Source organism: Corvus moneduloides, chromosome 10, assembly GCF_009650955.1.
Source record: "Corvus moneduloides isolate bCorMon1 chromosome 10, bCorMon1.pri, whole genome shotgun sequence".
Taxonomy (NCBI): Eukaryota; Metazoa; Chordata; class Aves; order Passeriformes; family Corvidae; genus Corvus; species Corvus moneduloides.
In genome coordinates, this window is record NC_045485.1 from 27,897,720 (window position 1) to 27,925,657 (window position 27,938).

Sequence of the window (27,938 nt, forward strand, 5' to 3'; positions counted from 1 at the left end):
AACTACATAGGTCTAACTTGAGATGTAAACTAAATAGTTGCAATTTCATGGACTGCAGTGAAACTGTGGTCATGTAATTCAGGTTTGGAACTTAGCTCCGTATTTTTACTTGATTTCATTTGGGCTGGATAATTGTGTGATGGCTGTTTATTGAAAAGACTTCCTTTTGCAAAATGAATTTGGTTTTCCCCAAGAGAACTGAATTCAAGGCCACCCTGGGTCTGTCTGCTGTAATGATGAATACTTTTCTCCTCTTATGTTAGACACAGTCTCCTTTACCACAGAGTGGTAGATTTGAGCTTTTGAATATTTTTTTCTTTGCAGAACTTTGGAAATATTATACTGGAGTCCCAGACCTTGCCTAGTGAATTGAAGCTTACTGAAGACCATTTATTTGTCCTTAGCAACTTTTTAACCTCTCAAAACCAGCCCCATGGTCTCAGGCTCCACAGAGCTCTGGCTGAGAGAAGCTGTCAAGGGTCCCTGGTGTGTCTGATGGTATCAGTGTACTGAGAGTAGGGTCTGTGTTGGGCAGTCTAGCTGGAATGTGAATTGCAGGTTTTTCTTTTTTAATACAGACTGTATTATGTTTCTCATACCATTCAAATACAAATTCAAAAGTGAAATATAAATTAAAGCAGACATTACTAAAACCCCATAGATAGCACAACAGATATGCCATATGACTGTATCACAAGGAACAGAGATTTGTAGAATGTCATTAAGTTGCTCAGTAGGGCTGATGCAGGACTTTCCTTTCACTGGCCTTGTTCATACCTTTAGTGACAAGGAGTTACCAGCTGTATACCAACCCACTTTTACTGCTTGGGTTCAGTTCTGGTTCAGTTGAGCAGTTCCAGGAAAAGCACTTAAGTAAAATATTTTTCACAAACTAGCCTTATGTACAAAGGTAATTTGTCCATTGTTGGGATTCTTTCTATCCTACCAGTGTATTTAAAGATACACTATTAATTTGAAGTCTAGACAATATCAGACCTATCAGGCATGCTTAAAAGTATTCCAGATACAATATTTTTCTGTTTTCTCTATACATATTATTGTAGCTTTACCCTTAAGCAAAGCAACTCAGTTTACTCCAATTTTTTTTTCTTGTTGTTTGAAAAACTGACACAATGAAAATTGCTAAAGCAGTAAGAAGTCTTAGTCCTGTAACAACTGTATCATCATACTTTGCCACTCTTCTTTTGAAAAGACTGGTGTTCTGCCTGGATGCTGGGGTTTGCCCAAGTAGTTAGGGTTGCAGGACAAAACCTACCTGACACTACCTTTAGTGTTGCATATGAAATTGTATGAAGGTCTAGCCCAGGTCTGATAGAATCAGAATCATTGAATCATTTGGGTTGGAAAAGCCCTCAAAGATCGAGTCTAACCATTAACCCAGCACTGCCAAGGCCACCACTGACCCATGTCCTCAAGTGCTACAACCACACAGCTTTTAAATCTCTCAGGGGATGAGGACCCTACTACTGTCCCGAGCAGCCTGTGCCAGAGCTGGACAAACCTTTTGGCAAAGAAATTTTTCCTAATCACCAATCTAAACCTCCCGTGGGATTACACATTGGCATCAATCTGTGCTGTGCTCTGTAGAACACCTGATTCTGGAAGCAAGTTGCAAAGATGGTTTGGATCTGCCTGCATGCTTTCCACAAGGTCCAGAAGGATTTATTAGTGTGGGCTTTGCACCACCTACAGGTAATAAAGCTGCCCTTAGATGCAGACTGGCCCTGGAGATAGTTCCAGGACTAATTCACCCCTGGTCCATGCAGCTAAGCCTGATCTGCATCAGTAATAAGTTTAACCTGGGTCCTGAACAAACCATAGAGTTAAAATGTTGAAAATTCACTGTATTTCACTTCTGGCTTGTCTGGAGGATATCAGTGCTGGATGCTATTCTTAGCACCATAAATGGGAAGAAATTTGTCGTGGTAAGTCAGAAGTCTGCACGGTGTCCTTGGATTGCTTAATATCAGAAGTGCTGGGCTTTCCTGTGCGGTTGCAAAATTCTTCTTGAAAATGCCGGATATCAACAAAAACTATGAGATGCCCGAGGGTTTTGTGTCTCCAAAGATTTTAAGGTGGTTCTGTCATTCATAGCCTTGTGTCACCAAAGGTTTTAATGTCGTTCTGTCCTTCATAGCCTTTGACTGTTGTGTACAATCTGAAAATTTTCACCACCCTTCCTGTGGTCGCCAGGCTGTGTTCTCGGTCAGCTTGTCCCTTTCTGAATTCACAGCTCCTTTAACTGGAGCCAATGCACTTATATAGTTTCTATAGTATACAAGTATACTTCGTGTGCACAAGTATGGTTTCTAGCATGACTGGCTATTACTGTTTCAATTTTTCTGGATGTTTCAGTTAGATCATCTCTGATGCTTGCAGACATTTTATTATCAGTTTATTATGAGAAACAATATTTCCTGAGAGCCAAGGTGTTCCTTTCTGTGCATGTTTTCTGTCTTGAATTGGGGGCTTACTTTCTCTGCAATGTATCTACTCCATCTGTATTACTTTTGGGGATTATTCCCAGTAATACCGTCCTATTCATTTTTGTTCACTTTTCCCACTGAGGTAATAAAATCTTTCCACTCCTTTCTCTTACTTATCTTCTGTGCTCAATCCTATGTACAGAGTGAGACCTTCACATTGGTGATTCTGTATTTGCAGAGCGTGGTCCAGCCCAGCTGCAGCAGTGGTGCCTCTGCAGGCAGCAGGTCTTTGAGCTTTTCTCCCATACTCTGCCTCCTCAAGGAGCACACTCCGCACCCCTCTCTTGTCCTGGGAGATGTGTCAGTTAGTGTGACACCCCAGTTGCAGGCCAGCATGTCTGCATGTTGAGACACAGCCTCCAGCTCAGGAGTTGCTGTTGGTATGACACAGTAGGTCAGTGGTGTCCTGCAGAGTGGGGAGAGCTGAGCAAGCAGGGCAATGTGACACAAACAAAGGGTTTATCTACTGTCTGTGGGTATTTGCTGGTGCACAAACCGTATAGAGGCTTTTTAGTGCCCAAATCACCTAACATAGGCCAAGAGCTGTCCTGAGGAACGTGGCAGTGACTCAGGGTGGCAGTTGGCCGAGGGTGGAGGGTCAGCACTTCATCTCTGTGCTTGGCATGTCCTTGTTCTCATGGTCCTGTGGGAGTTTCAAACAAGAAATGATTTGCTGCATGTCATATGGCCCAGGCTCCAGAAGCCCCCAGGAGGGTGATGGGCAGTACTATTCAAATGTCTGAGGCTGAGGCACCATTTGGGTAGGCTGTTTTGCAGAGGACATGTTCATCATGCCATCATGTGTGAACTGCTGGTGTAAGAAAGCCCTACACTTAACACATTAACTGAAGGCTTGCTCATCATAATTTCAATGCCATTCAGTGGAACCAGTGCAAAAGAGTATTTGCAACTCTGCTATGATTTAGTTACTCCAGCTAGTAATTCAATTTCCCAGATTCAGCTATTTTATTACTGCACATGTACCATTTTGACTTTAGGATATATTTTTAGAGCAGTTGATTGCAGCAGTTGTTGTGGGAAGTGCTGCAGAATACCCCAGGTTTTGGTTTCTTTCTGTAATTGATACAAAAAAAGAATCACCTAATAGTCTTGCGTTTTATACTGGTTTTATTTTCAGTTAGTATTTGTTGTGAGCTATGTCAGATTAACTTAGTATGCATTTTATGGATGCATGCATGCACGTGTCCAAAAAGATTTGGACTAGATTTGACTTCACAAAATAGACCATATATGTCCTGAATTTGCATATGGGACACTGTTGTGATGGCACTCAAGAATAATTCAAGTGAAATGATGCTTTTATGCATTTTGTAGGATCAAACTCTGGGCCTTAGCATCTTTGTATTTATAGACTGGTTTTGAATTATATTAATAAAAAATTTTATTGCCATATCAATTTAATGTTCCATTTTAAGTTAGACTTTATAATATTCTGATACCTCAACAAAACTATCTGTTCTTGGCTGAAAACACAGATACATGACTCCTCTCTACTTGGTGTTTCTGAGTCTCTCCTGTTCGGGCTGTTATGAAAGCATTCAAACTGAATGGAGAGCTGCCTGAATGTTTCCTTGAAGCAGTATATTCTGGAGAAAAATGTGACTCAAACTTGCAAAACTGTGCCTAACATAGCTTTAGCTAACCCAGATGATATAAATACCTGCTTTGGGAGCAGAATGGGTTTTTGTTGTTTCTTAGAAGTATGATCACATACTTATGGCATACTTGACTTGTAGGAGATTCAGTCTGATGTAATTTCTATAGTCCTAATGTCAAGGCATGGGAATGCTGACTCCACTCATTGTACGGAGTTTCCAGTAGTTCCTTGATGGTATGTAACACTGGAGAATATTGCTTGAAGGAAAAGTAATTTACTCCAAGGTATAGAGTTCATTGAACCAAAATATTCTGTCCATCCCCATGAGAAGAAATGACTTGGAGGGTTATTGTGGAGAGAGAAGTATTCCTCCATATTTGCCTATTTCTTGTTCTTTCCCTTCTTGCATGTATAATTTCAGCTGTGATACAACATGAAGAAGAAGGGAGTATTTTATATAGCAAAGGTAATAAATAGCCATGACAAACAGTCCTGCAATTCAGGCCCTAATCCTGAATGCACCCCAGACACACCGTGCAGGCTATTATTCTTTACTTAACTTCTCCTGGTTGTATTATTTGCTGCTTAGATGAAAACAGTTTTCTTGCGGAGAATGTCCTATATTGTCATGGTCATTCAGCCATTCTTAGCATGGTTTTCTATTCATTGACATGCCAAAAATGTAAGCACATGCTTATGCAGATGAGAAAGAGTTAAATTCCTGAGCACTTATGGTTTTGGCAATTTAAAACCAGGTTTACACTGATATAATTTATGTAATTGTACTTAGAATATTTCTTACGTGTTTTAATGTGGCTAAGACTAGACTCACTGCATCTTAAAATGTGGTTCTATATATTGTTTTCCCATTATAAAATCAATTTGATTTCTGCACCCAATTCTCATTCCTGCTTTTCTCCTCCCAGCACTGCACTTGGTAACCTTTCTGGGGTTTTACGACTGAAAAGTTACTGCCGAGTGCTGGCTGTAGCCTGTCTTTCCTGTAAACAGCTTATTTTCCCATCTTGCATATAACCAGTTTCATGGCTGCACATTTATTTTTGCTGGGAACTGATCTAGCCAGAAATATATCCTTTTTGTGTTTCAGTTTGTTGTGTGGCCACAAAAATGCTTTTGCCAGGTCAGTAAAGGGGGCAGCATGTGGGCAGGAGTAAGCAGCTGAGTGTGGAAGATATGGTGGATGGTGTCATTCTGGTTTCACGTGGAAGTCTGATGACATTTGTGTGGATACAGCTGTTTGTGGACCAAACATACACTGACTCCTTGGAAAGGTTGTATTACTGCAGGACTGCTTTTAACTTGGATTATTTTTTGAGCTGTATTTGCCACTGAAGCTGAAATATCACACAGTTGCACTGTCATATGGTTCCACAGTCTCTGTATACTGGACCTGTGTGATACTGGATCACGCAGAGGAAAAATTTAATTCAGAGCTGACATGAGCACATGTGAATATTTCTGTCAAACGCAGCAGGACAAAGTTTATGCTAGCTGAATGTCTATGTGCCAGTGTTACTGCAGGTGCAGAAAAACACAGTACGTCATCTGACAGAAAACTGGCTAGCATAAAAATTTTAACTTGGAACTGGCAGGAGTGTGTGAAGTTCAGTATTTTGAATTGTATGGGTATCATACATTTGATCCAAGCTGCAAAATCAACCCATTTCTTACGTGGTGCTATGAGTTCTTGTCTTTCCCACAGTCATGAGTGCCCAGCCCCAGCTGCCCCCCAACCACATGTGCTGTAATCTCCAAGGGTCAGACATGGGCACAGCATAAACATGTTCAGGTCTTTGAAACACAGAACTGTGTTGAGATGTAGTTCTCATATGGTAAGAACAAGGATGACAAGATAATAAGGAAGATAAAAATCTTAGTCCTTTGAACAGAAAAATACTGTCTCTCTTTTTCTTAGTATCTGAGGTGTTCTTGTTAAAAGGTAAGAGCTCTGTCAATTAGTCTGTTGCCCCTTTTGTGAAAGAATCCTTGCAAAAATGACAATTAATTTTTAAAGTAGTACATGGCTCCCACTTGTAATCCAGACTGGCTTTAGGTACTGTCTCTGTTTTTACTGGAAATGTGAAGATAGGGAAGGAAAAGAAGGAGCGGTTCCCTCTGCAGTTTATGACAGCTTTTGAGTTGCCTTGCTGAGAGCTGATACATTTTACTCAAAAGTTAAAAGGAGGTACCAACAGAGGCTATGCAGTTTCCCCTCTCTTGTCTCATTTTCCTCCTCTTTTTCCCAAGCCTAGTACTAGGAGTGAAACAGTTCTAGAGGGAATGGATGGCTCTGTTTCCGTGGCCAAGTGATACCTGCTGTCTGAGGTGACAGGGCATTCTATTAGCTTTGTGACATGTTGGCACCAGAGTGACACACACAGAGCTACACAGACTTAGAATTTCTTTCACAGCAATTCTATGAATAAAAATGTCCATTACACAGAGAATTCTGCTCTGATTTATAGTTTCTGAATTTGATCAGAAAAGGTGATGCTGATTTAAGTAACATTAACATCTAAGCAGTATTAACTTGCTCAGCAACAGCCTTCTGTCAGCAAGTGAAGGGGTTTACCTGGTTTAGCTGGGTATAACTCAGATTTACTTACTAAAGGTCCTGTTTCTAACCCTGCCATCTATGGAGTTCTTCCCCTGTCAACCTTGTGAATATCCTGCCAATGGTGGGGGATTAATGGGTCATTTCCAAATCTGAATATCCTAACAGAAAAGGTTTCGGCTGTTAGTTGGAAATTGCTTCTGGTGATTATTCTTACCATAATTGATTTAAATCTGTCAATAAAGAAAATGTTAAGTTGAAATAGTCTTACTGGCTAACTGCCTGTTATAGGCGCACATTTTTAGGAATTTTCAATTAAAAAAACGTTTCATGTTTTTTACTTGTTCATTAGGTAAATATTTAAACATACCAGATAAATATAAATACTTGTTGTCTTGTAAGTATTCTTGTTTCATACACTCGGAACACGAAAAATCATTTATTAAGCAATTGCTAGTGCAGATCTTGCCAGATGGAGTAGTTCTCTCAATCATTTGAAGTATAGTAATTCTAATAATGCAGCCCTGTAAGTGCGCAGCATGTGTCCTGGGCCCTCTGTTATCTGAAAATACAGTCCTACCCAAGGTGCCATGAGTTCTTGTCTTTCCCACAGTCATGAATGCCCAGCCCCAGCTGCCCCCCAACATAGCCCTGCCGCAGCAGAGCCGCCCCCCGCAGCCCCCTGCACTGCTGACCCTGCCCAGCTCATTGACCACGCAGCAGCAGCAGCAGAAGCTGAGGCTCCAGAGAATCCAGATGGAGAGGGAGCGAATTCGGATGCGTCAGGAGGAGTTACTGCGACAGGTAACACCAAAGATACTCTTACTTTGTTCAAGAGCTTTTAGTTGAATGCATCCAAATTTTTAACACGTACAATTAGTAGCTCTGTTACTTCATGTCAGGACTAACTATGGTTTTACAGAAGGGTAACCAAAAAGCTAATATGAATAGATAATTTCATTTTTTTTCTTGAAACTAGCACTGAACAGAACATGGAATGGCCATCAGTCAGCAGTTACAGACCTGACATCTTTTTTTAATAGTCATGTAAGGGCCAGATTCTGTTCTGTGTCTATCCATAAGCAATTAGGGCAACTAACACCAATTCATTCGCAGTTTAACTTGGTTTGCATAGGAGACCATATTCATACTTCACTGAAGATAAAGGCAGAACATATGAAGTTGTTCTTGACTCCAATCCCAACTCTCTTAATTTGCACCCTTTGCCTTTTAGTTAAAATAAAATGACATTCACATCTTATATGAATACCTCTGATCTGAAGACTTTCCAGAGTTGGTTATTTGTGGGTGTTTTGCTTATTCTTCTATTTCTTAAGTTTCAGCTGTATATAATGACTCATATTGTACAAAGTTTTAAGAATTGTGTTTCATCTGTTACAGACAAGTCCACTGGTGATGTTGTGTTTGCATGGCATATTAATCGGATTCCTTAGTGAAAAACAAAATAACCTGTTTCTCTCAGAAACAGCATGAAAGAAGTACACTTTATCAAGAAACATATCATTATTTGTGGCCTTGCAAATGCTGCAGTTGGCAGTTCTAAGTGCCTTTAAAAATGGCAACTTTCACAAGATTAAGGTGGTGGTCTCTGACATGGGCAGTGGTCTCAAGTCTTTTGTATAGCTTCTCCTTTACCATCAGGAGCTCATGATAGAGGTGGGTGTGAGAACAGAGTGAGGATCTCTGGTACAAGCTTAGTCGTTATTGTCATTATGCTAACAACATGTTTAGCTATTTTTACTCTCCTTGGCTCTATTCTTGATTCAAGATGAGCAAATCAGGCTTCAAAACAGTTGTGCCATTAACACAAGGGCTGGTTTTCCTGCTTCACTGACTTTGAAACCTGTACATTCACAGCACCCTGCAGCTGTGCTGTACTCAATCAAGACTTCTGCTTACTGTGCCCAGTACCACCCTTCCCCTATGGTGTCTGTTGAAGCTCCACATTGCATGAAGCAGTACAGCATCATTTTGCATTAGTAAAGTTTTTAGAACTGGTGTATGTCTTAGAGAGGAAAGCAAGATGCAAAATCTCTCCTTCCTAACAGAATGTTGTGAACTTCCTTCCAGTAACCTCAGTATCCTGAACCCTAGCAGCTGAGGACTCAATGAACCCCTCAGGTCATCAGTGTCTGAGTACAGTTACTCAGTTACTCCTGTCCTGACCCTCTGTATCTGTTTTTGCTTTTCTAGTGTAATCTGTATAAGGGAAAAATGCTGAGTAAGGGTGTACGCTGCTGCTAGCAGCTGTGAGGAGGTGCAGAGTGTTTGAGTGAGAGGGGAGGGATTCTTTGGAGGGTCACAAACCTTTCAGCCCAGTAGCAGCTGCTGGCTCCCCACAGCCATTCCTGGCAGCAGCTGCTGGGGTGGAGCAGCATGCCCAGCCAGGAAGAGGTCATAGCTCGGGAAGCTCTTGGCTTAGGGAATTTCTTTCCTTCTTTGTCCTCCTCTTCACGTAGTTGCTAAAACCCTAGAACTCTAGACTGAGTACATGCAAGAAGGGCAGCATTTCAGAAAACCAGTATGATAGCGTCTATTTAAAGGTTTCCTTGCTCAGTTTTGTCATTCTATAAAGAGTTAATGTTCTTTTATACTAATTTGGTTTTACCAGCTTTCCAAAGGAAAAAGAGAGAATCTGCTTGCTGCTTAAGAGCTTCTTGGAAATGGAAGTCAGTAGAGGTAATGTCAGTCAAAAATCTCTGAAAGGTCCTGCAGGGAAGGTGCCCCAGCACTTCTCTGTGTGCACCAGGGCCGTTATGCACTGTATTTGGAAGGGTACAAATAGTCCCAAAAAGGCAACACTTCTCAGAGGCTTCTCTCTGGTCCAGGGGATCCTACTGCATAAATCATCTGCAGAAAGTTACAGGGGCTCAGAAGAGGCTGAAGAATCCGTAGAGGAACACTTACCCCTGTTTTGTCCTCACAGGGTAGGCCTTCACTGGGCTGCTACAACCTGAACAGAAAAATGCCCCGCTGTGCTCCTTCCACTGCATAGACTGGCCCAGGATGTGATTTACTGGTGACACGGCCAATGTCTTCATCTCTTGCTTTCCGCCCTAAGTATGAGGACTGGCAGAAGAGGAATTGCAGCTACCATTGTAAACCCCCTATAAAAATGCTCTCGCTCATCTCCCCCAGCTGGAAATGAGGGTTTGGCAACTAAGGATGGAGCTCAGATCAGTTCTGCCAAGTAGAGGTCCAGGAAATGTGACAATAAATTTCTGGGCTTGTCTGGCATACATAGCTAAATAAGGGTTTATATCAGAACTGTGTTCTGAGGCAGTGAATCATTCAACTCACTGCAATGCTGTTAAGCTTTTAAAGTGTTTTGAAGATAACCACTGATGAAGTTTTTGACATGACTTTGTGATATCAGAATACTGTGGGGTTTTTTAGTTTATTTTGTTACTTATTTTGAAAATCTTCTTTGGGTTTCTGTATGTCATAGTGCCAAGCAGATCATTAAGGGCATTTAGTCCTTTGTTAGCTGAATGCCAGAGATGGTCTCTGCTGGCCAAAGGGGAGGGACCCTCCTGCATTCAAAGACTGAGAGCTCACTGGCATGGCTGAGCCTGTAATACTGCCGCTCACAGGGCTGCAGGACAGCTCTGGTATTTTTTGCCAGACTTTTATCCTAGGGTAGGAGATTCACAAATATTCTTCTTAAAAACCTTGTAGTCATGCTTAGAATAGAGAACAGGGCATAAGAGGGTATCATACAGCTTTGGGCATTGTGTAGGTGATCCATTGCTACTGACCATTGCTGTAATAATGTCAAAGGAGCAAAGGAATCTGACATCTGTAGCAGTACTAAAATTGCAGTGTGACTTCTGAACAAATGACCTACAGCAGAAGAACATATGTCATGTATGGCGGAGCCAGTACTCTTCCCCAGCCAAACCTGACTCCAGTGTGCAAGAGTTTGTTGTTCCACATTTTAAAAGTACACATGGAGTTAATATTACAAGCAACATGGAATATGTAGAAATAAAGACATGGGAGGTGACGTGCCATTCCCCAAGGGAGAGTAGATCAACTAACTCTGTAATAAATATGGTGTTTCTTGCAACAAAGAAGAGACAGGAAGTTAGATTATGTAACTGGTAGTGTGAGTTTTTCTTTAGGGTGCTGGAGGCTTTTCAGCTTACAAGTGTTCTGCTTTGGAAGGCCTGTCTAAACCTCATGTGGCTGTAGATGTCATTCTTATATTTTTAAAAAGTATTGAAAATATCTGCATGTAGGCAGTTAAAAAAGACACCTTCCTGCTCTCTGAGGTTTGTACATTTTCACAGACTCCAGGTGATTAAATTCTAAATAGAAATGTCACCATTAAAATAGTCACTTGACAAATTTAATCATAAACATAACTATCATACATTAAGAATCTTAAGACTGTTTGTTCTTAACGCTTTCTAAATAATGACACCATCTAATGTAAATTATAATTTATCAATGAATATATTGATAATTTTATTATAAAGGAAACATGGTATTAATGGGCACCAATATGTGTTACATTATTCACAGAGACCAGACCACTCCTCCTCAATGAAAAAAATTAATTGAAAACATAGTAAAACATCATATTTTAGCCTTGAAAACCTGTTAATCCTTTCTGTACTAGGGAGACTGAATGATTGATTCAGAGGAGAAAAGTTTTCTACTAGGATTTAAATGAAATACTTACTTTGCTTCTTTCATTTAAAAAAAATAAGTTGAGTAAATTATGTTAAAAACAGATACAGCTTTATTATTTTAAGGTTTTAGGATTTTTTTTTTGGAACATCCTGTTGGATATACAACCTCTGTATAGAACTCTGTACCACTAGATGTCATGGGTGTGTCGCAGAGATAATGCTGGAAGAATTTATCTTTCAGGAAGAGTTACGAAATAAGTTTCCTTTGGCTCTGATTGCTTGTTTGTCATCCTGCAGATAGCAGATGAGATAGGTCATTAGGCAAATGCTTATTATTAGGCAGAGTGTTCATTCTAAAGATTATTGAGTCACAGTCTTGGTTCCAGTGGTTTTCTTGTAACACGTTAAGTACTTTATGGTTGCTGAACTACAGGACTGGCTTCCAGACATGGTACAACTGACAGCCAGATTCTGTGGTGCTTTAAGCTAGCACAGGTGGGTATGAGAGACACTGTCTGTCTACATCATGATTTTCTTCATATCAGTGTAAACAAATACTCATCAGTGACATCACTCAGAATTACTTTCTTTCTGTGTATATGTTACGTGTTCACTTGTTACAAGACCACAATATTTCTGAGCTGTTGGAATAACCCTTCCCATATATTTATTTGTCTTTTCAGGAAGCTGCTCTATGCAGACAACTTCCTATGGACTCAGAAAACATGGTCCCAGTTCAGACAGCTGTGAACACTCCTGCCATGACACAGGACATGAGGCCTGTTACAAATAATGGATCTGATCCTTTCTTGAACAGGCAAGTTCATTCTTCTTCATTAGGCAATTGCTTCTGTTGCCTTCTCTAGACTGTTACAGCTGCCTCTCTAAAATAGTCCCTATATCGTCTTCTTTTGTTTACTTAACTGTGAACAGGAGCTATGGCTGAGTGGCTGACCTGAAATCTTTCAGTTTATGCGTCAAGAAGGAGTCTTAGCAAAAGCAATAAATTGTAACAGGTGGTTTAACTTCTGTTGTTAGTGTATGCAGAAGACTAGGTAGAATAGGTACATTACCTAAGTATAAATACACGCAATTTTTTAGGCTGTCAGAGCTGACTTCAGCTAGAGAGTTATATATGCATGTGTGTATTTCAAAATTAAAGAGTGGCCTCACTTCAATTGCTTTGTTATTTGGGCGGGTGTGACCCAAATATGATGTTGGCTGATCAGTGGCCAACAGTTGAGAATGAGGCTTAATGACTCATTATATATTTTTAATATGTAACCTACTGTGCTCTCTTCCAACACTGTGCTCAGGAACTGTGTCTGTCAGAGCATCTTTACTGAGTCTTTTTCATGTTTCAATTTGTAGTGGGCCATACCACTCTAGGGAACAGAGTACAGACAGTGGCTTGGGATTAGGATGCTACAGTATACCAACGACACCTGAAGATTTCCTCAGCAACGTAGATGAGATGGATACAGGTAGAATACTCTGATTTAGCTTAAACTATAGTCCAGTTAATAACTTTGTATTATGACTAGTATTGTTTTATCACTGCATACCTGAATGATAATCTCTGGCTTTCCTATGCAAGAGAACAGACTGAGACTGTGGGAGAAAATGCCTGAAAGGTGCTTAGTACCCAGAAGGCTCTCAGCTTTAACATAGATCCAGATTCTGCCCTTTTACCTCAGACTGATACTAAACAGAATAAGTAAAACCTGGAAAATGTGAGCCTTAATTTCTGTTTTCATACCATTGTCCAAGGTAAGGGGAGTAAAAGGCTGGTCTTGGGTTACATGTACAAGTCACTGCATTTTCTAACTCTGGGAAATCAGTCTTGTTTGTAAGTCTCTTAGAGTGGCAAAGTTGGACTTGCCTTCAAACAGAATGTATTTAGCTAATGTACATTTTGATATGTGTTTATTTTATGTTGGTGTCCTCATGGTATTTAAAATACTGAAATAAATTACTAGGAAATCAAGGTTTTTTTCGGAGAGTGAAATTCTCAGCACTTCCTCACCTAAACTTCCTTTTGAAGTCATCAGAAATTCAGATTTATGCAGAGAGTGAAAGGTTTATCTATTAAAGGCGTTCATGCTTGTTACTATTAATTTATGGGGGGAAAAAAATAGAGTAATTAACAGAACTAAGTATCTGTAAAGCACTTTTTTCAGTTATTTCCTATGGACAGCATTGCCCCTGATGCAGAGATCAGGATGGAGGCATACATGAGGGTCCTTTGCTGCCTCCTGAGCAGAGCAGGAAACAAACTTGAAACTGTCCTGCTTCCCAAGTGGAAGGCCAGAGAGGGGTGCTTTGAGCACTGCTGGAAAGGACCTTTTGTGCTTTTGAGATCAAAGCAAGGATGTGAAATGTATTCTTAGAAGTACATGTACTCTGCACCTAAATACAGTTTTTAGATGACATTTGTCGTGAATAGGAGTGCTCACAAGTGCTCATGGGAAAGGGGGAATCAGAATTTTTATGTCAGTTCTGTTGTTTTAAATTACCCACAGGAAGAGTTTGGTACTTCAAAAAGTTCTTCTTTACTTTTCCTAGGAGAAAGTATAACACAGACAACAATGAATATAAATCCACAACAAACACGTTTCCCTGATTTCCTCGACTGTCTTCCAGGGACAAATGTTGATCTTGGGACTCTAGAGTCAGAAGACTTGATCCCTATTCTCAACGACGTGGAGTCAGTACTTAACAAAAATGAGCCCTTCCTTACCTGGCTGTAATCAAGCAATGCTTATTGGGCCTACAGTGCAATGCAGATTTCTTTTTCCTCTTGAGATAGACACAGAATATCTGAATATCCTCAAGAGATACAACATACTGCCTTATTGACTTTTGTTACATCATCTTTATGGTCATTTTAATATCTGTCTGGATTTGATTGATACTAATTTAAATATAAAATACATGCATATATATTTCTTTAAAAAAACCCACACTACTTTACGCATCCGTGTACTTTTTTACCTTTTCAAACCAGGCAGAAATGCTTCACTTTTAGGACATCCCTGACTGATCTCCTGGGTACTGATTGATACCACAGACCCTTTGTGAATCAGAAAAGCTAACTACTGGGTCACTTGGTTCAAAAAAGGTGCAAAGCGTCTGGACATGAGAGCAGTTTTATTATTATGTTTATGACAATAGTATCAGAAGCTTTTTTTTATCAACTTACTTAAGCCTTAAAATCTTTTTTAGTTCTTAGTAACTAACTGTTCTGTATGGAATACAGTTTAAGTCTGATCCATATCAAGCATAATAATTCCCATGATATATTTTAAAGGCACAAACAATACTATAGCAGTTTCTTTTTTTAAGTATATTACTGTATAGTTTTCAGAAAATAATTACTTCCAATCTCAAAGTACCAGAATTGTTTAGCAACATTTTTACACTACAATATTGTTACAAAATAAACCAGGCTGGTACTGACTGTTGTGTTTTAAAAACAAAGTAATGTATTATAAACAAGCATTTTTTAAAAATTCTTAGATATTTTTTAGTTTGTTATATTAAGCACTGCAGTTTTGTAACTTTAGCACATGAACAAGCAATTTTTTATATATAAAAAAATCTGTGGCAAGAATCTTAAGTGCAAAAATACTCTTTTAAAATCAGTTCTGGAAAATGTGGCACAACTTGTTAATCTCATACCTAGGGGGAAAAACCTTCCTAATACTGTTTTCAGTAATGTTTTTAACTGACAATGTCAAAATACATGTAGTCGTATACATGAAAAAAACCCAGAAACTTTATCAGGGCACTGCTAAAGCAGCATTGGGACTTACCTGGTAAAGCTGCTTAGTTTTTATGTCTTTCACTTACCATAATTGGTGCACACGACATGGGGCATGTGCTGTGTGTTTTTACCTGTTATATATCCTACAAAACTTCCTTATCAGAGGTTTGGGACTGAGAAGGCATCAAGGATGTTAAGCCTGCAGTTTCCCCTGAAATGCAGATGAAGTCCTGAAAATTCTTAAATATTTTGAAATTATCTTATTTATAATTAATGGATTTAAGCATTTTACATTGAAAAATAGGTATTTTTATGAAAGGCATTATAACTATTCTCTAAGCTTAATCCAGGTTATGTAAAGAGAAGAAGAGATGTAGCACTAAGTGTAAATGTGTGTTTGCCAGGTCTGATAACACTTAACAAGATCTTACTGATGCATCAGAGTATTGACCCCCTAAAGACTTTTTTCCATCTGGTTGGGTGAAGGTAGGTGAAAAGGTCAGAGATGAAGTGGTGGGAATACAGAGTAGGTTTGGAAGACAAATGATGTAGGTAGTAAATGTAGATCCTTGCTGTGAAGGATGGTTGCAGGCAGGGATAAATAGCAAATGAATCTCCAGTGTTCAGTGAAAAACATAACAGAAGCACTCAATATAGTAAATGACCATGTTCATGATGAACTGCTAAGTGTACATGGTGTCACAGGATGGAAAATAAAAAGCACACACACTGAAATTTTGAAAAAATAGATGTTAGGCAAAGGCCTACGGTTGTGAAGTTTTATTACATAGTGAAAAGTAGCTTTTTAAAAATGTTTTTTGGGGGTTTTTTTATAGAAGAAGGGATGTAACAGCAGAGTTGTGTCTGCACAGAATTTAATTGCAGAATGGGCATTGTGTTTCTTCTATTCTCTCAAGGGGTTATTAGTGTTGTTGGGTTTTTTTTAAACTATTTTTGCTAGTTTTGCTAACTGTTGAGATAGCATAAATTTCTTTTCAGTAAACAGGGGACCGGGCAGGGCTGATCAATATTACTGTAATTAGGTTTAATCTCTCTCTTTTGAAGATTTATTCAGGTTGTCAGCCTGAATGAAAAACAGATGGTCCTAAGGCTTTGTTCTTTAGTGCCATGACTGATGTTGGTGAAGAATTGGAGATTTTCTGGCCAACCTGCAAGGCCAGGTCACCAACACTGCTCAATTGGCATAAGGAGCCAACAGCCATTGGTGCTGGAATGATCCCTCAGCAGCTGTGGATGTGAGTGCTGGTGTGATCCAGGTGACAGTGCGCATCAACATGTTATGTTTAGAGAATGCAGTTTGTTCATTTGCTAGTAACTCTGCACCATTGAACATGTAAGTTTGTCAGAAGATTGGGCTTGCAGCTGCTGTCAGTTAGCTGCTGCTGATTCCTGCCCAGCCACATGCATTGTTGTCAGCCAAAGGCTGTTCTTCGTACCCGGAAAACTAATGCAACTTTTAGTGAAATCACATCAGGTATTTATCAGAATTGTGAAGCTGCAAGCTTGATTCCTTTTTTATTTGTGTTTCTGGTTGAGTGTCTTGATTGAGTCTTTTGGTGCAAAGACCTTAAAAGGGTAAAGCAATCATAAACTGTGTTTCCATGTTACCTTCATAGTAAACCAGCAACAGATCTGAAACAGGAGGGTGTTTTGCAGAGCAACACTTCAGGGTGAAACAGCTGCCAGAATCTCTTGGATTAGATCTACTTTACTCAGTCATGAAACAAATAATGATTAAATTAAAAGTGGTTCTTTACACTGTCAGCTTTTAATTTTTGTTATGGAGAGGATGTATCAGATGAAATGTAATGACAATAAAATCTGGTTTTCGAAGTTATCTTTTTAAAAAAGTTTCTGGCTTTAAACAGGCTTATGGCAGAACTTTTCAGTATTCAAAGCATATATAATACGAAAATAAACTTATTGCTGACAATATTTCACTGTACTATTTCAGGTTTTGAGCATTTACTGTACTAAATTGTACACTGTCTACTTGTCATATAAATACAACCAGTGTGCCAGCTGGACAATTTTGCTGTGACCATCCCTGAGGGGGCATATGTAAGTCTTGATGATACAGATGTAATGGGACATTGTTAATTACAGTTTGTATTCTGGTAATACTGTTAGAATGTAACTTGGGGAGGGATTGGGTTTGACTTTTTGACAACAAATGCTGTTTGGGGGAAGGAAAGGATTTAAATGTATATTTTAATTACAGAAAAATATGGGTGGTTGTCCAAATAAACTTGTTTCCTAATACATACATCCATGTACGTGCTAGTTCTTTAACTATTTTATTTACTTTTTTCATTTTTTTTATATGACGTGTGAGCATTTGTTCTTAGTTTTTACTACCTTGCAATAGATTGTATCAGAGGCAATCAGATCAAACTGTTGTATCCTGGGGTTGATTCTATTTTGGTTTTTTTTTTTAATTATTTCTTTGATCTTGTACATGAAAAAAATACAAATGAACTTGAAAGATTTTGGATGCATATTGGTTTTTTAAAATAATTTCTTTGGGGGAGGGGGTGGGTTTCACAGTTTTAGCATGGGCTTCCCAGGGAACTGTAAAACACTGATTGGAATAAAGGTGCAGACATACTATTCTGTGAAAAAGGCACACATTTTGAATGAAAATGTTCAGTTTTATATTGTATATTATATATTCAGATATTCATATATGCATATACATATTCAATATGTATATTCAATTCAATATACGCTTGAATGAAAATATGGGGCAAAGACCCCACCCATATCAGTGTAGTGGAAGAAGTCAGCCTTCCCACCCTCTGACAGCTGGAATGGCTCCAGGGTTTGACGTTGTTTGCCTTGCAGTTGGTTATACTGTGAGTAATGCAGAATCCATGAAGAAGGAGCTAAAGTTGAACTGGAGACAGGTGATGAACATTCAAGACTGGAATGATGTGAGAAAATATCCCTTGTCCTGGGCTGAGCAAATTTTTTTTCAACATTGTATATGTTACTTCCCTCCTTTAGAGATGAACCTTTTGCAAAGATTCTCCAGTTAATGCATCATTCCCTGAAAGGTGACACTGTCCTGTGGTTAATGTATAATTTTTCTGCAGTCTTATTTATTGAAGACAATCAAAAAAGCGAACTAACTGTATAGTTCAGCTGTGCAAGGGCTGAACCAGTTTTATCCTGCTGAAGTGCATGGGCTCAAAATCACATGTGCACACTCCACATGTTGTAATGTGAGTTGTTAAATAACCAGTGTGTATCCTTTTATGATAGCTCTCAGGTGAAACAGTGCCATGCAATGTCGAAGCTGCCGTGTTCTCAGCACCCTGGTCACCCAGTCACCCAGCAGCCAATTTTTATGGGTGAATAATGAAACTTCAGCCAGCATGGGCATTTCTGAGACTTTACAAAGAATACTAATATCCTTTCTTTTGGCTACTATGATTTTTACTTCTGTATTAGTGTATGTTGATATTTGGTATTTGTAGTGGACCACACTATAACAGAGCGTGGTCTTGAAGTTGGTCAGGGTTCCTGAGGTCTGTTAACACTTTCAGTTATCCCTGTTTGTGGTTTTTTTCTTACCATCATCTTTCTGTCCCTTCCTAGCACTGCACTCTCTTTATCTGTGACTTCTCTCCCGGAATTACCACTGACCTTTTACATCATTCTCTGTTATGAGGATCTATGATTAGTCCCTCTCCTTGATTTTACTGGATGCTTTGCTAGGTAAAAACACAGAACAATCTCCAGTTACTGCAGAATGGACACTGCAGATGTGTGATTCCCTTGAAATTAAGTGCTAGGGGACAGCCTCAGATGTTAGCCTTAACTGAATAGATTTGGGAACACTGTTGTTGGCACATTAAAGTGTGAGTTCAGCTGGGCTGCTGGTTCTGGCTCATTTACCCTTCTTCAATACACCTGAAGGCCAAGGTGTGAATGCAGTCCAGATCACAAGATGAAACCGTGTGCACCTTGTGTCAGTATCTACTATAGATTAGCTCGTGTTAGAAAGCCATCATGTAGCTGGGTGGCTCTTAGAAGCAGTAGCTCATTGATTTTGATGTTAGGTATTATAGCCTGTTATTTCTTATCCCATCTCCTACAAAGATTTATGTACTCTGTTTATTGATATATCAAAGCTGTACACTATGCAGCTACCCATCCCTTTGTTGAACACTGATGAGAAACACTCCATGTTCCCAAAGGCGTCATATAAATCAAACAAGACAAATGCGAGATGAGATGCAGGACAGCTGCTCACCACAAATGAATAGATGTGAGAAGGTTGCACAGTGTGTGTTGAAATAAAGGGTACTCTCAAATTCCTGGGCAATGCAGTAGAACAGGTGGGACAGACAGCTGTTTCTGAAGAGGTTTTTTTACAATTTATCATCTTGCACAGTGTAATTCTCAGTACCTATATCAAACTGTTTAACATTTCTGCATCTTGCTCAAGAGCTTTCAGTGCTTTTAAGTACTTCTAAGTTCTTCAAATATCCCTAGTGTAAATACAGTCAATGAAATACATTTTCTGAAAGCACAGGCCACAGAATCATTATTTCAGGAGGAAAATTTTAGGGAACAGATATGGCAAATATTGAGAAGCGTTGAGAAATCCAGCCTGGCAAACTGGTTTGTGAAAATTTGTTTCAGAATTTTTTTAAAGAAGCATATTAGTTGATTTGAATCCCTCAAATGTCTCCAATCCCTCTTATTTTCTCCTTGATTCCTTTGGGAAGTAGTTTTTTTCTTTTAAAGTTTTAGAAGTTCTTTCTAAAAGGTATTTTTGCCTTTGAGCTCTCTATTGTCTTTCCTGTCTTTTTCATAGCAGTGTGCCAAATACGGCTAAATTGAACTTCTGCAAAAAGATTAATAAACAGCATTTGTGCTCATGTGTAGATTGGAAGCTTTGAGGAGTTACAAGCTACCTAACTGACCTGAATAGAAATTGTAACCCAAAACTGTATTTTGCCTGAGAATACCCTCTTTTTAAATGGAAGCTGTTTTACAAAAATAAATATGAATGTGAGAGTTGTATTTCACTTATTTTATTCCATGATGAGGGATTTCAGGAAGGCTGCAAACAGAGTCAGGGCTTCATGACATTGGTGGGAGGAGGAGCCCTTCATTCTCATCTTCTTAGCCCGAGCCAGTGCATCTGATGGCTGTTTTGTGGAGCGGCTGCAGAAGGGATCCTCTCAAGGTGAGGAGGGTTGTCTGCAATATTCCTATTCTTTAGACAGTTCCATTTCCCTGGAAGAATAAAAACATGGAGGTAATTTCCTGGCTCCTATTGCTGTGACTTTCGAAGGATTTTATTATTTCCTAATGGTAACAGTGTAGAGTTTTGGCAGCTATGTTAGAAAACACCATCATGGACCTGAAGGAAGGCTAGTTTAGTTTTTCTGACTGTCAGTTAGAGGTGTGTATGTAATTCATAAGTACGTGAAATAACAAAGGAGAATCATCGGTTGCTCACCCCACAACATCCGCAGCATTTGCAGTCCCCACAGAGGGTTCCAAACAGGCCATTGACCGCCTGAATGCCACAGAGCACTCCCTGGATCCCGCTCATGATCAGCAGTAAGGAGAAGAGTGACAGGTGCCATGGGACAATATTTGCAGGTGAATCACACGTATTCCACAATGTGTAGTCAGCAAGGTAGTTCCTACAGGAGAACAAAATAGTTAGGAAGAAGACTACATTAACTCACAAAAGAGGGTCTCTCACCCCTGAGAAGTTGTCACTGCTGTGCCATGGCCGAGGTTTTGTTTGCTTTGGTAAGAATTTCCATTGTCACACTGGTGCTACTTATCTAGAATATGACTTTAGTTTAGTTTCTAGCTGAATTGAAGCAAGTGACTTGAAAAAAACAAGACATCAGAAGGGAACAATTGGAGACAAGTATATGTTTGATACAACTGAACCATTTCTAGTGCTTTGGGAAGAAAAGATCTTAGCCAAGTGTGTGCCAAATGGGTTTTATCTGTTGCTGTGTTTTTTCAGGGGCATTTTTGCTGCTTTTACTTGATGACGGCATTTTTTGGGGGTGGGGGTGGGTGGGGGACTGTGGTCAGGGCATGCAATCCAGTACCTCAAAGTACTATTGGGAACAAGGAAGTAAATTGTAATAAAATCGAAACAACTGAATTATCAAAACAAATCATGAAATTATACAAGTCACCTCTTTCCCACTGAGCTGAAAAGAACAGCTTTTGCTGTTCTAGATGCCTCATCTAAAGGTATTTTCCATAATTTTTACGTTCGCATTTTGATTTGATTGTAAACTGCTTAACCACTGGCTATATTTCCTCTGCTTATTCTTAGTGCTGACTTGTTTGTGTTCTTGTCAAGTGATTTCTGGACTGCAACCAAAACTATGTTTGAAACAGAGCATATTTCCAGAGACTCTCAGAATGAGACCAAGGGAGTTGGTTTCCAGCCCTCACTGGCCCATGAACAAATAATCCTCTACCTGTATACTTCTTGTTTTCTTTTTTTTTTTTTCTTTTCAACCTGAAGTATAATTTTTTGGTGTATTATGCAAGAAATGCTGCCAGGTCACTCTTGACTGAGGCAGACTGCATTAAAAGTTCTGAGGTGATGGGGAGTTTACTGCAGCCCTTGCCGTTCTGTTCTGACCACACCTGCTCTCCTCAGTAGTACATTGTGCCCTGTTGTTTGTTGAACTTGTTTTGACTTCAGCCTGAGCAGTGGGATTACTGGGGTTAGGTGATAAATATACATGACATTGAATATGTTTGCATTGCAGAGCATGAGGAACAAGCAGCTTCCAAATGCCATAGCCAAAATAAAATTATACATAGATTATATTATTATAATATATATTATATTATTATTCCTAATTATTTGAATATCATCAAATTTCAATGTAATCATAGAATCACAGAATGGTTTGGATTAGAAGGGACCTGAGAGATCATCTCATTCCAATCCCCCTGCATGGTCAGAGACCCCTTCCACTATCCCAGGCTTGCTCCAAGCCCTGTCCAACACTGGCCTCGAATGCTTTCCAGGGATTGGGCATCCACAACTTCTCTGGGCATAGCCGTTGCCAGTTGCCTCACCACCTCACAGGGAAGAATTTTATTTCCCTAATATTTGATCTAAAACCTGCTCTTAGTTTGAAGCCATTATCCTTTGTCACTTTTCAACTACATGCTCTTCTAAAAAGTCACCGGCTCCATCTTTACCTTGTAGGCTCCCCACTCAGTTACTAGGAAAGCCACAAGTCAGGTCTCACACATAGGCTTCCCCTTATCCAGGTCTGAACTAATTCCCCATTCTCACAGCCTGTTCCTCAAGAAGAGGCGCTCCATCCGTCTGATCATCTGGTGGGCCTCCTCCATCTGTGTCTTTAACAAAGATATTAAATAACGCCAGTTCCCAGTAGGGATCCCTGAGGGACACACCTCTTGTCACGGATGTCCATAAAGGATCCTGAGCCACTGACCACCACCCTCTGGATGCAACCATCCAACCACATTTTTTCCATCTAACAGTTCCACCATCAAATCCTCTCTATCTCCCATTTAGAGAGCAGGATGTTGTGGGGGATTGTGTCCAAATAAATGACTTCTGTAGTCCCTCCGTTATCCACTGATGGAGCCACCCCATCATAGAAGGCCACTGGGTTGTCAGGTAGGGCTTGCCCTTGGTGAAGCCATGCTGGTTGTCCCAAATCACTTCCCTGTCCTCCATGTGCATCAGCAGACCTTCTAGGAGGAACTGTTCCATGATCTTCCCAGGCACAGAGGTGAGGCTGACAGGTTGATGGTTCCCAGGGTCCTTCTTCCTACCTTTTTTAAGGATGGGTGTATTGTTTCCTTTTTTCCAGCCACCTGGGGCTCCACCTGACTGCCAGGACTTTTCAGATATGGAGAGTGGCTTGGCAATTACATCAGCCAATTCCTTCAGGACTCTGAGATGTGTCTCAGTGTGTCATTGCTATTCATCTAAGTGGAATTTATCCCCCTATGTTGCTTATCATACCAAGAATAACCTAGGAGGAGTCTGTGCATTTCTCTGTATTGGCCCCGTTGAAACTCAGTAGTTTTGATAGTACTTGTTATTCTTTACATCTGTGCTCTTGAACCTTATGAAGTGTTGCTGTGCACTGCAGGCACTTCTAAGAGCTTCTGTAATTTAGACAAACAGTATAATTCCCGTTTTTATACAATGGGTTTGGAATTTGAATCATATCACAAACTTAAAACATGTATATCTTTTTCTCCTGATTGCCTTGTCTTACCCATCCTGGAAAGGGTACTTCCACTCGTTTCCAGTCTTGCATTTAGGGCCTTTGTTTAGGGCTAACTGCTGACAAAATAAAGCAGTATCCGGCTCCCAGAAGTTCCAACGGCAGCAAATATTATAGAAGAAAAACTCTGATGAAGAGAAAAAGAATGTTATTTTGGTTCTCATTCAAACAATTAAATGCACCCTTAATGTCAGTGTACGTCCCCTAAATTCAGCTGTTAATAGTCAAATAGTCAACACCTGAACAGCTAAAGCATATTAGTTTTCATTGCATAGTAGATGTGTAATGCATACCTCTATGGTATTTTAAAGCTTTACCACCAGCCCCGTGTGCCTGAGGAGGAGAGGGCAGACGCTGGCAGCAGATGGCGCTGCTCCCCCGGGGCCTCCTGTGCCAGGGCTCCTGTTCCCCTGCAGCCAGATGTTTTTCTCAGGAGACTGCAAGCAAGACTGAAGTCTTGGACCACTCAAGGCATTTTTTAAAAAAATCTACAGTATCCTTTACAAGTTAGCTTTGGTATCTTGGTTATATTTGGACCAAATAATTATAGTTTTCCTTCCCAAGTCTCCCTTTAGGTTTCATATTATACTTTATCTCCTCACAGGTATTTACCAGTGTAAGCTCTAGTAGTGCAATTTAAATGGATGGGAAAGTATGTCTTTATTTTTCTGGCTTTCTATTACAGATTTTTCATATATATTAATATATAAGTAAATCATGCAAGAACTAATGCCCTGCTTGAATTCTGAAACACTTGTAGCCTTTAACAGTTCATAGGTAGAGGTAGTGTCCTTTATTGGATTAAAGGGGTACAGGTGGAGCTAAAAAATGCCATACTTTCAGGTTAGAACCATTTAGGTTGGAAACAACCTCTAATATCATCGAGTTCAATGTGAGTTTTTTGTTCAAACCTCATCACAAGACTCTTGCCTTGAGTGCTGGCATGCATTTTAATGTTGATATATCCGATAGGGCTAGCTTAAAAATTATGCTTTTGTAGTAGACATCATAATAATGGATTTCAGCTAACATACAATACCACATTTGGTTCTCAGCCATGCTGATGGTGATAAGGCCAGTAGGACTCTCATAGTACAGTGTACTTGGTACACTTGACTGTATTAATATTCCCAGTCATCTGCACTCTAACACCCTTGCCAGCAAAGAAGGCAGGTTGCTTTGCAGGCAGCACCACACACACGCAGGTTGGCTCACACTCAGCCAGTGCTCACAGTGGTCACTGTGTGGGACTGTGCCCCTGGTCACCACATGACTGAGCGGCAGCAAAACCACAGTGCTTGGCTACTCGTGGAGTGGTCTGTGCTCTGCGAAGTTTAACTAGTTTCTCCTCACTGCTTGCAGAAAATGGATCATATAGTGTTATAAAGAGAAACAGGTGGCTCCATTTCCTCTTTTTCCAAGTTCCATCTGTTTTGTTGGCATTGCATGAACACAGCATCAAAGACAGAATTTAGGGAAGGCTCTTTGGTCAACCTTATAGTCATGAATCTTTTCCTATTTGTTTTTCTCTTTTTTTTTTTTTCTCTTGAAAATCTGTTCCTTTATTAAACAAGTGTAACGATCTACTTGATCCAAAGAAATTATTTCAAAAGGACATATTTTCCTATGAGAAATATACTTATTTTCTGATTTAATTTTAAAACTAAAATGTTTGGGATGTTTACTAGTGTCTGAAAGTATCATTTGGAAACTTTTCTAGTGTCGGAGGAAGCTATAAATTCAATGTAGAGCCTGGTCCACACTGCTTTAGGTAGGAGGTTGGATTAGGTGACTTCCCGAGGTCTACTCCTTCCTGAAATTTCCTGTGAATCTAATGAGATAGAGCTCATTTTGAAGGTCTGCAGTGAGTTGGGAATGTAGTGTCTGACTGCCAGGGTAATTTTAAAAGCTGCCAACAAAAACTGTCTAAAGGGAGAACTGTTGTGCTCTGCAAAACAAAGTGTAGATCTTTCAGCAGTAAGTTTTGATTGTGATAGTAACTATAAGTATCTTGTGCTAGCAAAAACCACTGAGGCCATACCATTGTGGTACCTGTGGTAGAACATCAGAGGCATAATACAATTTTTACAGCCTGCTGTTTCCACTTCCCAGCACTCAAACAAATGTCAGAGCTGTGTCCCACACTCGGGACAGCATCTGTCTAGACTCACAATGACTGTGAGAGGAAGATACATATATCAGTAACAATTTAACTTTTGCTTTTTTTGCCGTGTTTCCTTTCTCTTACCGCAAACCTCTTTCCACAGCTCCGATTACCACAGCATCCACAGCAATCATTATTCTGAAGGCCCAAAAATACCAAGGCAGGGAAGATCATCTACAAATAATAGAAATACAGTTTGAATTTGGATAAATTTAAGTTACATATTCTTTAAATATAATAATTCTATGGGGTTTTTTTTTCTTATCATTAGGTTAAGTTACTTATTGCTAAACCTTTGGATGACTTATAACTTATTTGTTCATCAAAGAGGAATTTGCAGTCCTGAGAAAATTCAACAATGCATGGCTGGGGGTGGGAGGAAGGTAGGAATGTCTGAATTTAGATACTTACCAATACACCTGATCCCAAGATCCCTCCAAAGTACCAAACCTCATCTGTAATGTGTGCATTGTCTTCAGCCACTTTTCCTCCAGGGAAAAACAACAAAATGTTAGCAAGGGTGCAGAGCACGGCCAGAGGGATGAGAGTACTTCCCAGGCACTTGGCACAGCCTCCCGTGCACATGCTTCTTTAAAGGAATTGCAAACACAATTGAAGACAAAATAAAATCTCTCAGATGTTCTCAGAACTACTTTATAAAAAGAAGCTTCTTGGTGTACTTTGCAAAATCCCGTTTCTGTTGTGCCGTTAGAGGAGCTGAGCCTGTAGAATGCTCCCGTCAGTGTTCCTGCAGTCAATCCAAAATACACTGTGCTGGTTTTTTATATGGCCTTGCAGCTGTGATGTCAATTTTCTGAACGTCCATAAATGAAATTACATTCAGGGCAGCCTCTCATTTTACTATGACAACCCGCAAACTCTGTTAATATTTTACTAAGGTAGCTGAGACACTTCATAATCTGGGCTCAGGTCATAGGTAGATATCTGTCTTAGTTCTGGATCATCATTTTTACAGCACACGATCTTTCTTCATACTAGAAAACACTTCTTTTGCAAGGACTGACATAAAAATGCGTGATGAGTCAGCTGATATTAATAACATATCTATAGTCCAAGTTTTTACATGTCATGAGACAGTTCTGTAATTGAAATAGTAGAGAGGCTAGTTGATAAAAGGTGAGCCATTATAGACCAGTAAAGATACACATCCCCAAACCCAAGAAAGTTCTTGGGTTGCAGCAGGATGAGAAACATTTATTGATGTTAGGCAGTTGGACTGCGCCTCAGGGCATGTGTTTCTTCTCCTTCTTTGGGATTAAAAGGTTGATTTTATATTTATTTTGTGATTTCATGCTCTACATGATCAAGACTGTTTGCAGGAAAGAGTGAATTATAAATCTTCTAATATCTAATAGCCCTCTTCACCAAAAATTAAGTTATGTGATAAAGATGAATCAAAACCTGACAGTATTTTCCATAGATTGTATTTTGAAATTATGGCATATGCCACGTTTTAGGATAACTCACACATTTTTTTCCTTTCATAGGAGAATATTTCATATCACATAAGCTTATTCAATAAAGGATGGCAAGACATGATTGTCACTACTGCCAATCATATGCATTCTATAATATATTAGGAAGACCAGAGAATGGTTTCTCTGTGAGGACCAGTCCTAGAAATTCCACTGTCTGCAGTACTGAGCAGACTCATGATTTCTGAGGAAATTACACCAGTTTACTTTGTAAAAGGTTTTATTCAGGTATTTATTAAGACAAATTTTTGAGTGGCTTTTCAAGCTGGCATATAATGCAACACAAATTAAGTCAACAGGCTCTTGGTATGAAGCGCAGATCTAGCAGAACAGCCTGGACAGTGACAGTGGTTGTTCCTGGTGGACTGGAAGATCCCCATTAATCTCAGTGCATTCCATGCTGTTGGCACAGGAGCCTGCAGCTGATGATTTACCAAACAGTTTCTGGAAGTTGTGCTGGTTTTGATTTTCATGTGTCATCATGATACCCCTCTTAGTGTTTTTGCCTGAGGTAGCCAAGGCTGTGAACAGCACATGCTGTTTGGTATAGTTTGGAAAGCATGGCCCTTTGCATCCCACACTGCTCAGCCAGAGCAACTGTCTCTGCCAGGCGCTGGGAGCTGCCCATGTGCTGCCAGCCATGTGCTGTGTGGCATTGTTGTGTCTGACCTGGGTGCAGGACCTGCCTGTCCTCTGCACAGAGTAGACAATGCCCAAGGTGTTGCCACTGGTTTGTTGGTTGGTCCCTGAAGGAGAGAGGAGCCTCTAGTCCCATCTGTGTAACAGCAACCTGCATATCGCCCCTGAGGATAGCATTTTGAAAGGCACGTGCTCATAAATTCAACTTTTCATTT

At 39.8% G+C, this 27,938-nt stretch overlaps 2 protein-coding genes across 2 annotated transcripts in view; one reads left to right on the plus strand and one right to left on the minus strand.

The window, feature by feature from the left end:
• The window catches only part of WWTR1 (WW domain containing transcription regulator 1), a 51,625-nt gene extending 34,214 nt beyond the window's left edge, over positions 1-17,411 (plus strand). Inside the window, exons 3-6 of the mRNA XM_032119326.1 lie at positions 7,314-7,504; positions 12,042-12,175; positions 12,730-12,842; positions 13,924-17,411. Of these exons, the coding sequence (XP_031975217.1) occupies positions 7,314-7,504; positions 12,042-12,175; positions 12,730-12,842; positions 13,924-14,108 (623 nt within the window). The 3' untranslated portion in view covers positions 14,109-17,411. The remainder of the gene's footprint in view (positions 1-7,313; positions 7,505-12,041; positions 12,176-12,729; positions 12,843-13,923) is intronic.
• Positions 17,412-20,174: 2,763 nt separating this feature from the next.
• On the minus strand, positions 20,175-26,414 carry TM4SF4 (transmembrane 4 L six family member 4). The gene is given in 7 exon segments (XM_032119327.1): positions 20,175-20,395; positions 20,622-20,811; positions 23,416-23,474; positions 23,476-23,517; positions 23,519-23,551; positions 25,673-25,762; positions 26,000-26,414. Coding segments are annotated over 7 exon segments (606 nt in total). The 5' UTR covers positions 26,174-26,414; the 3' UTR covers positions 20,175-20,377.
• Between the last annotated feature and the right edge of the window lie 1,524 nt (positions 26,415-27,938).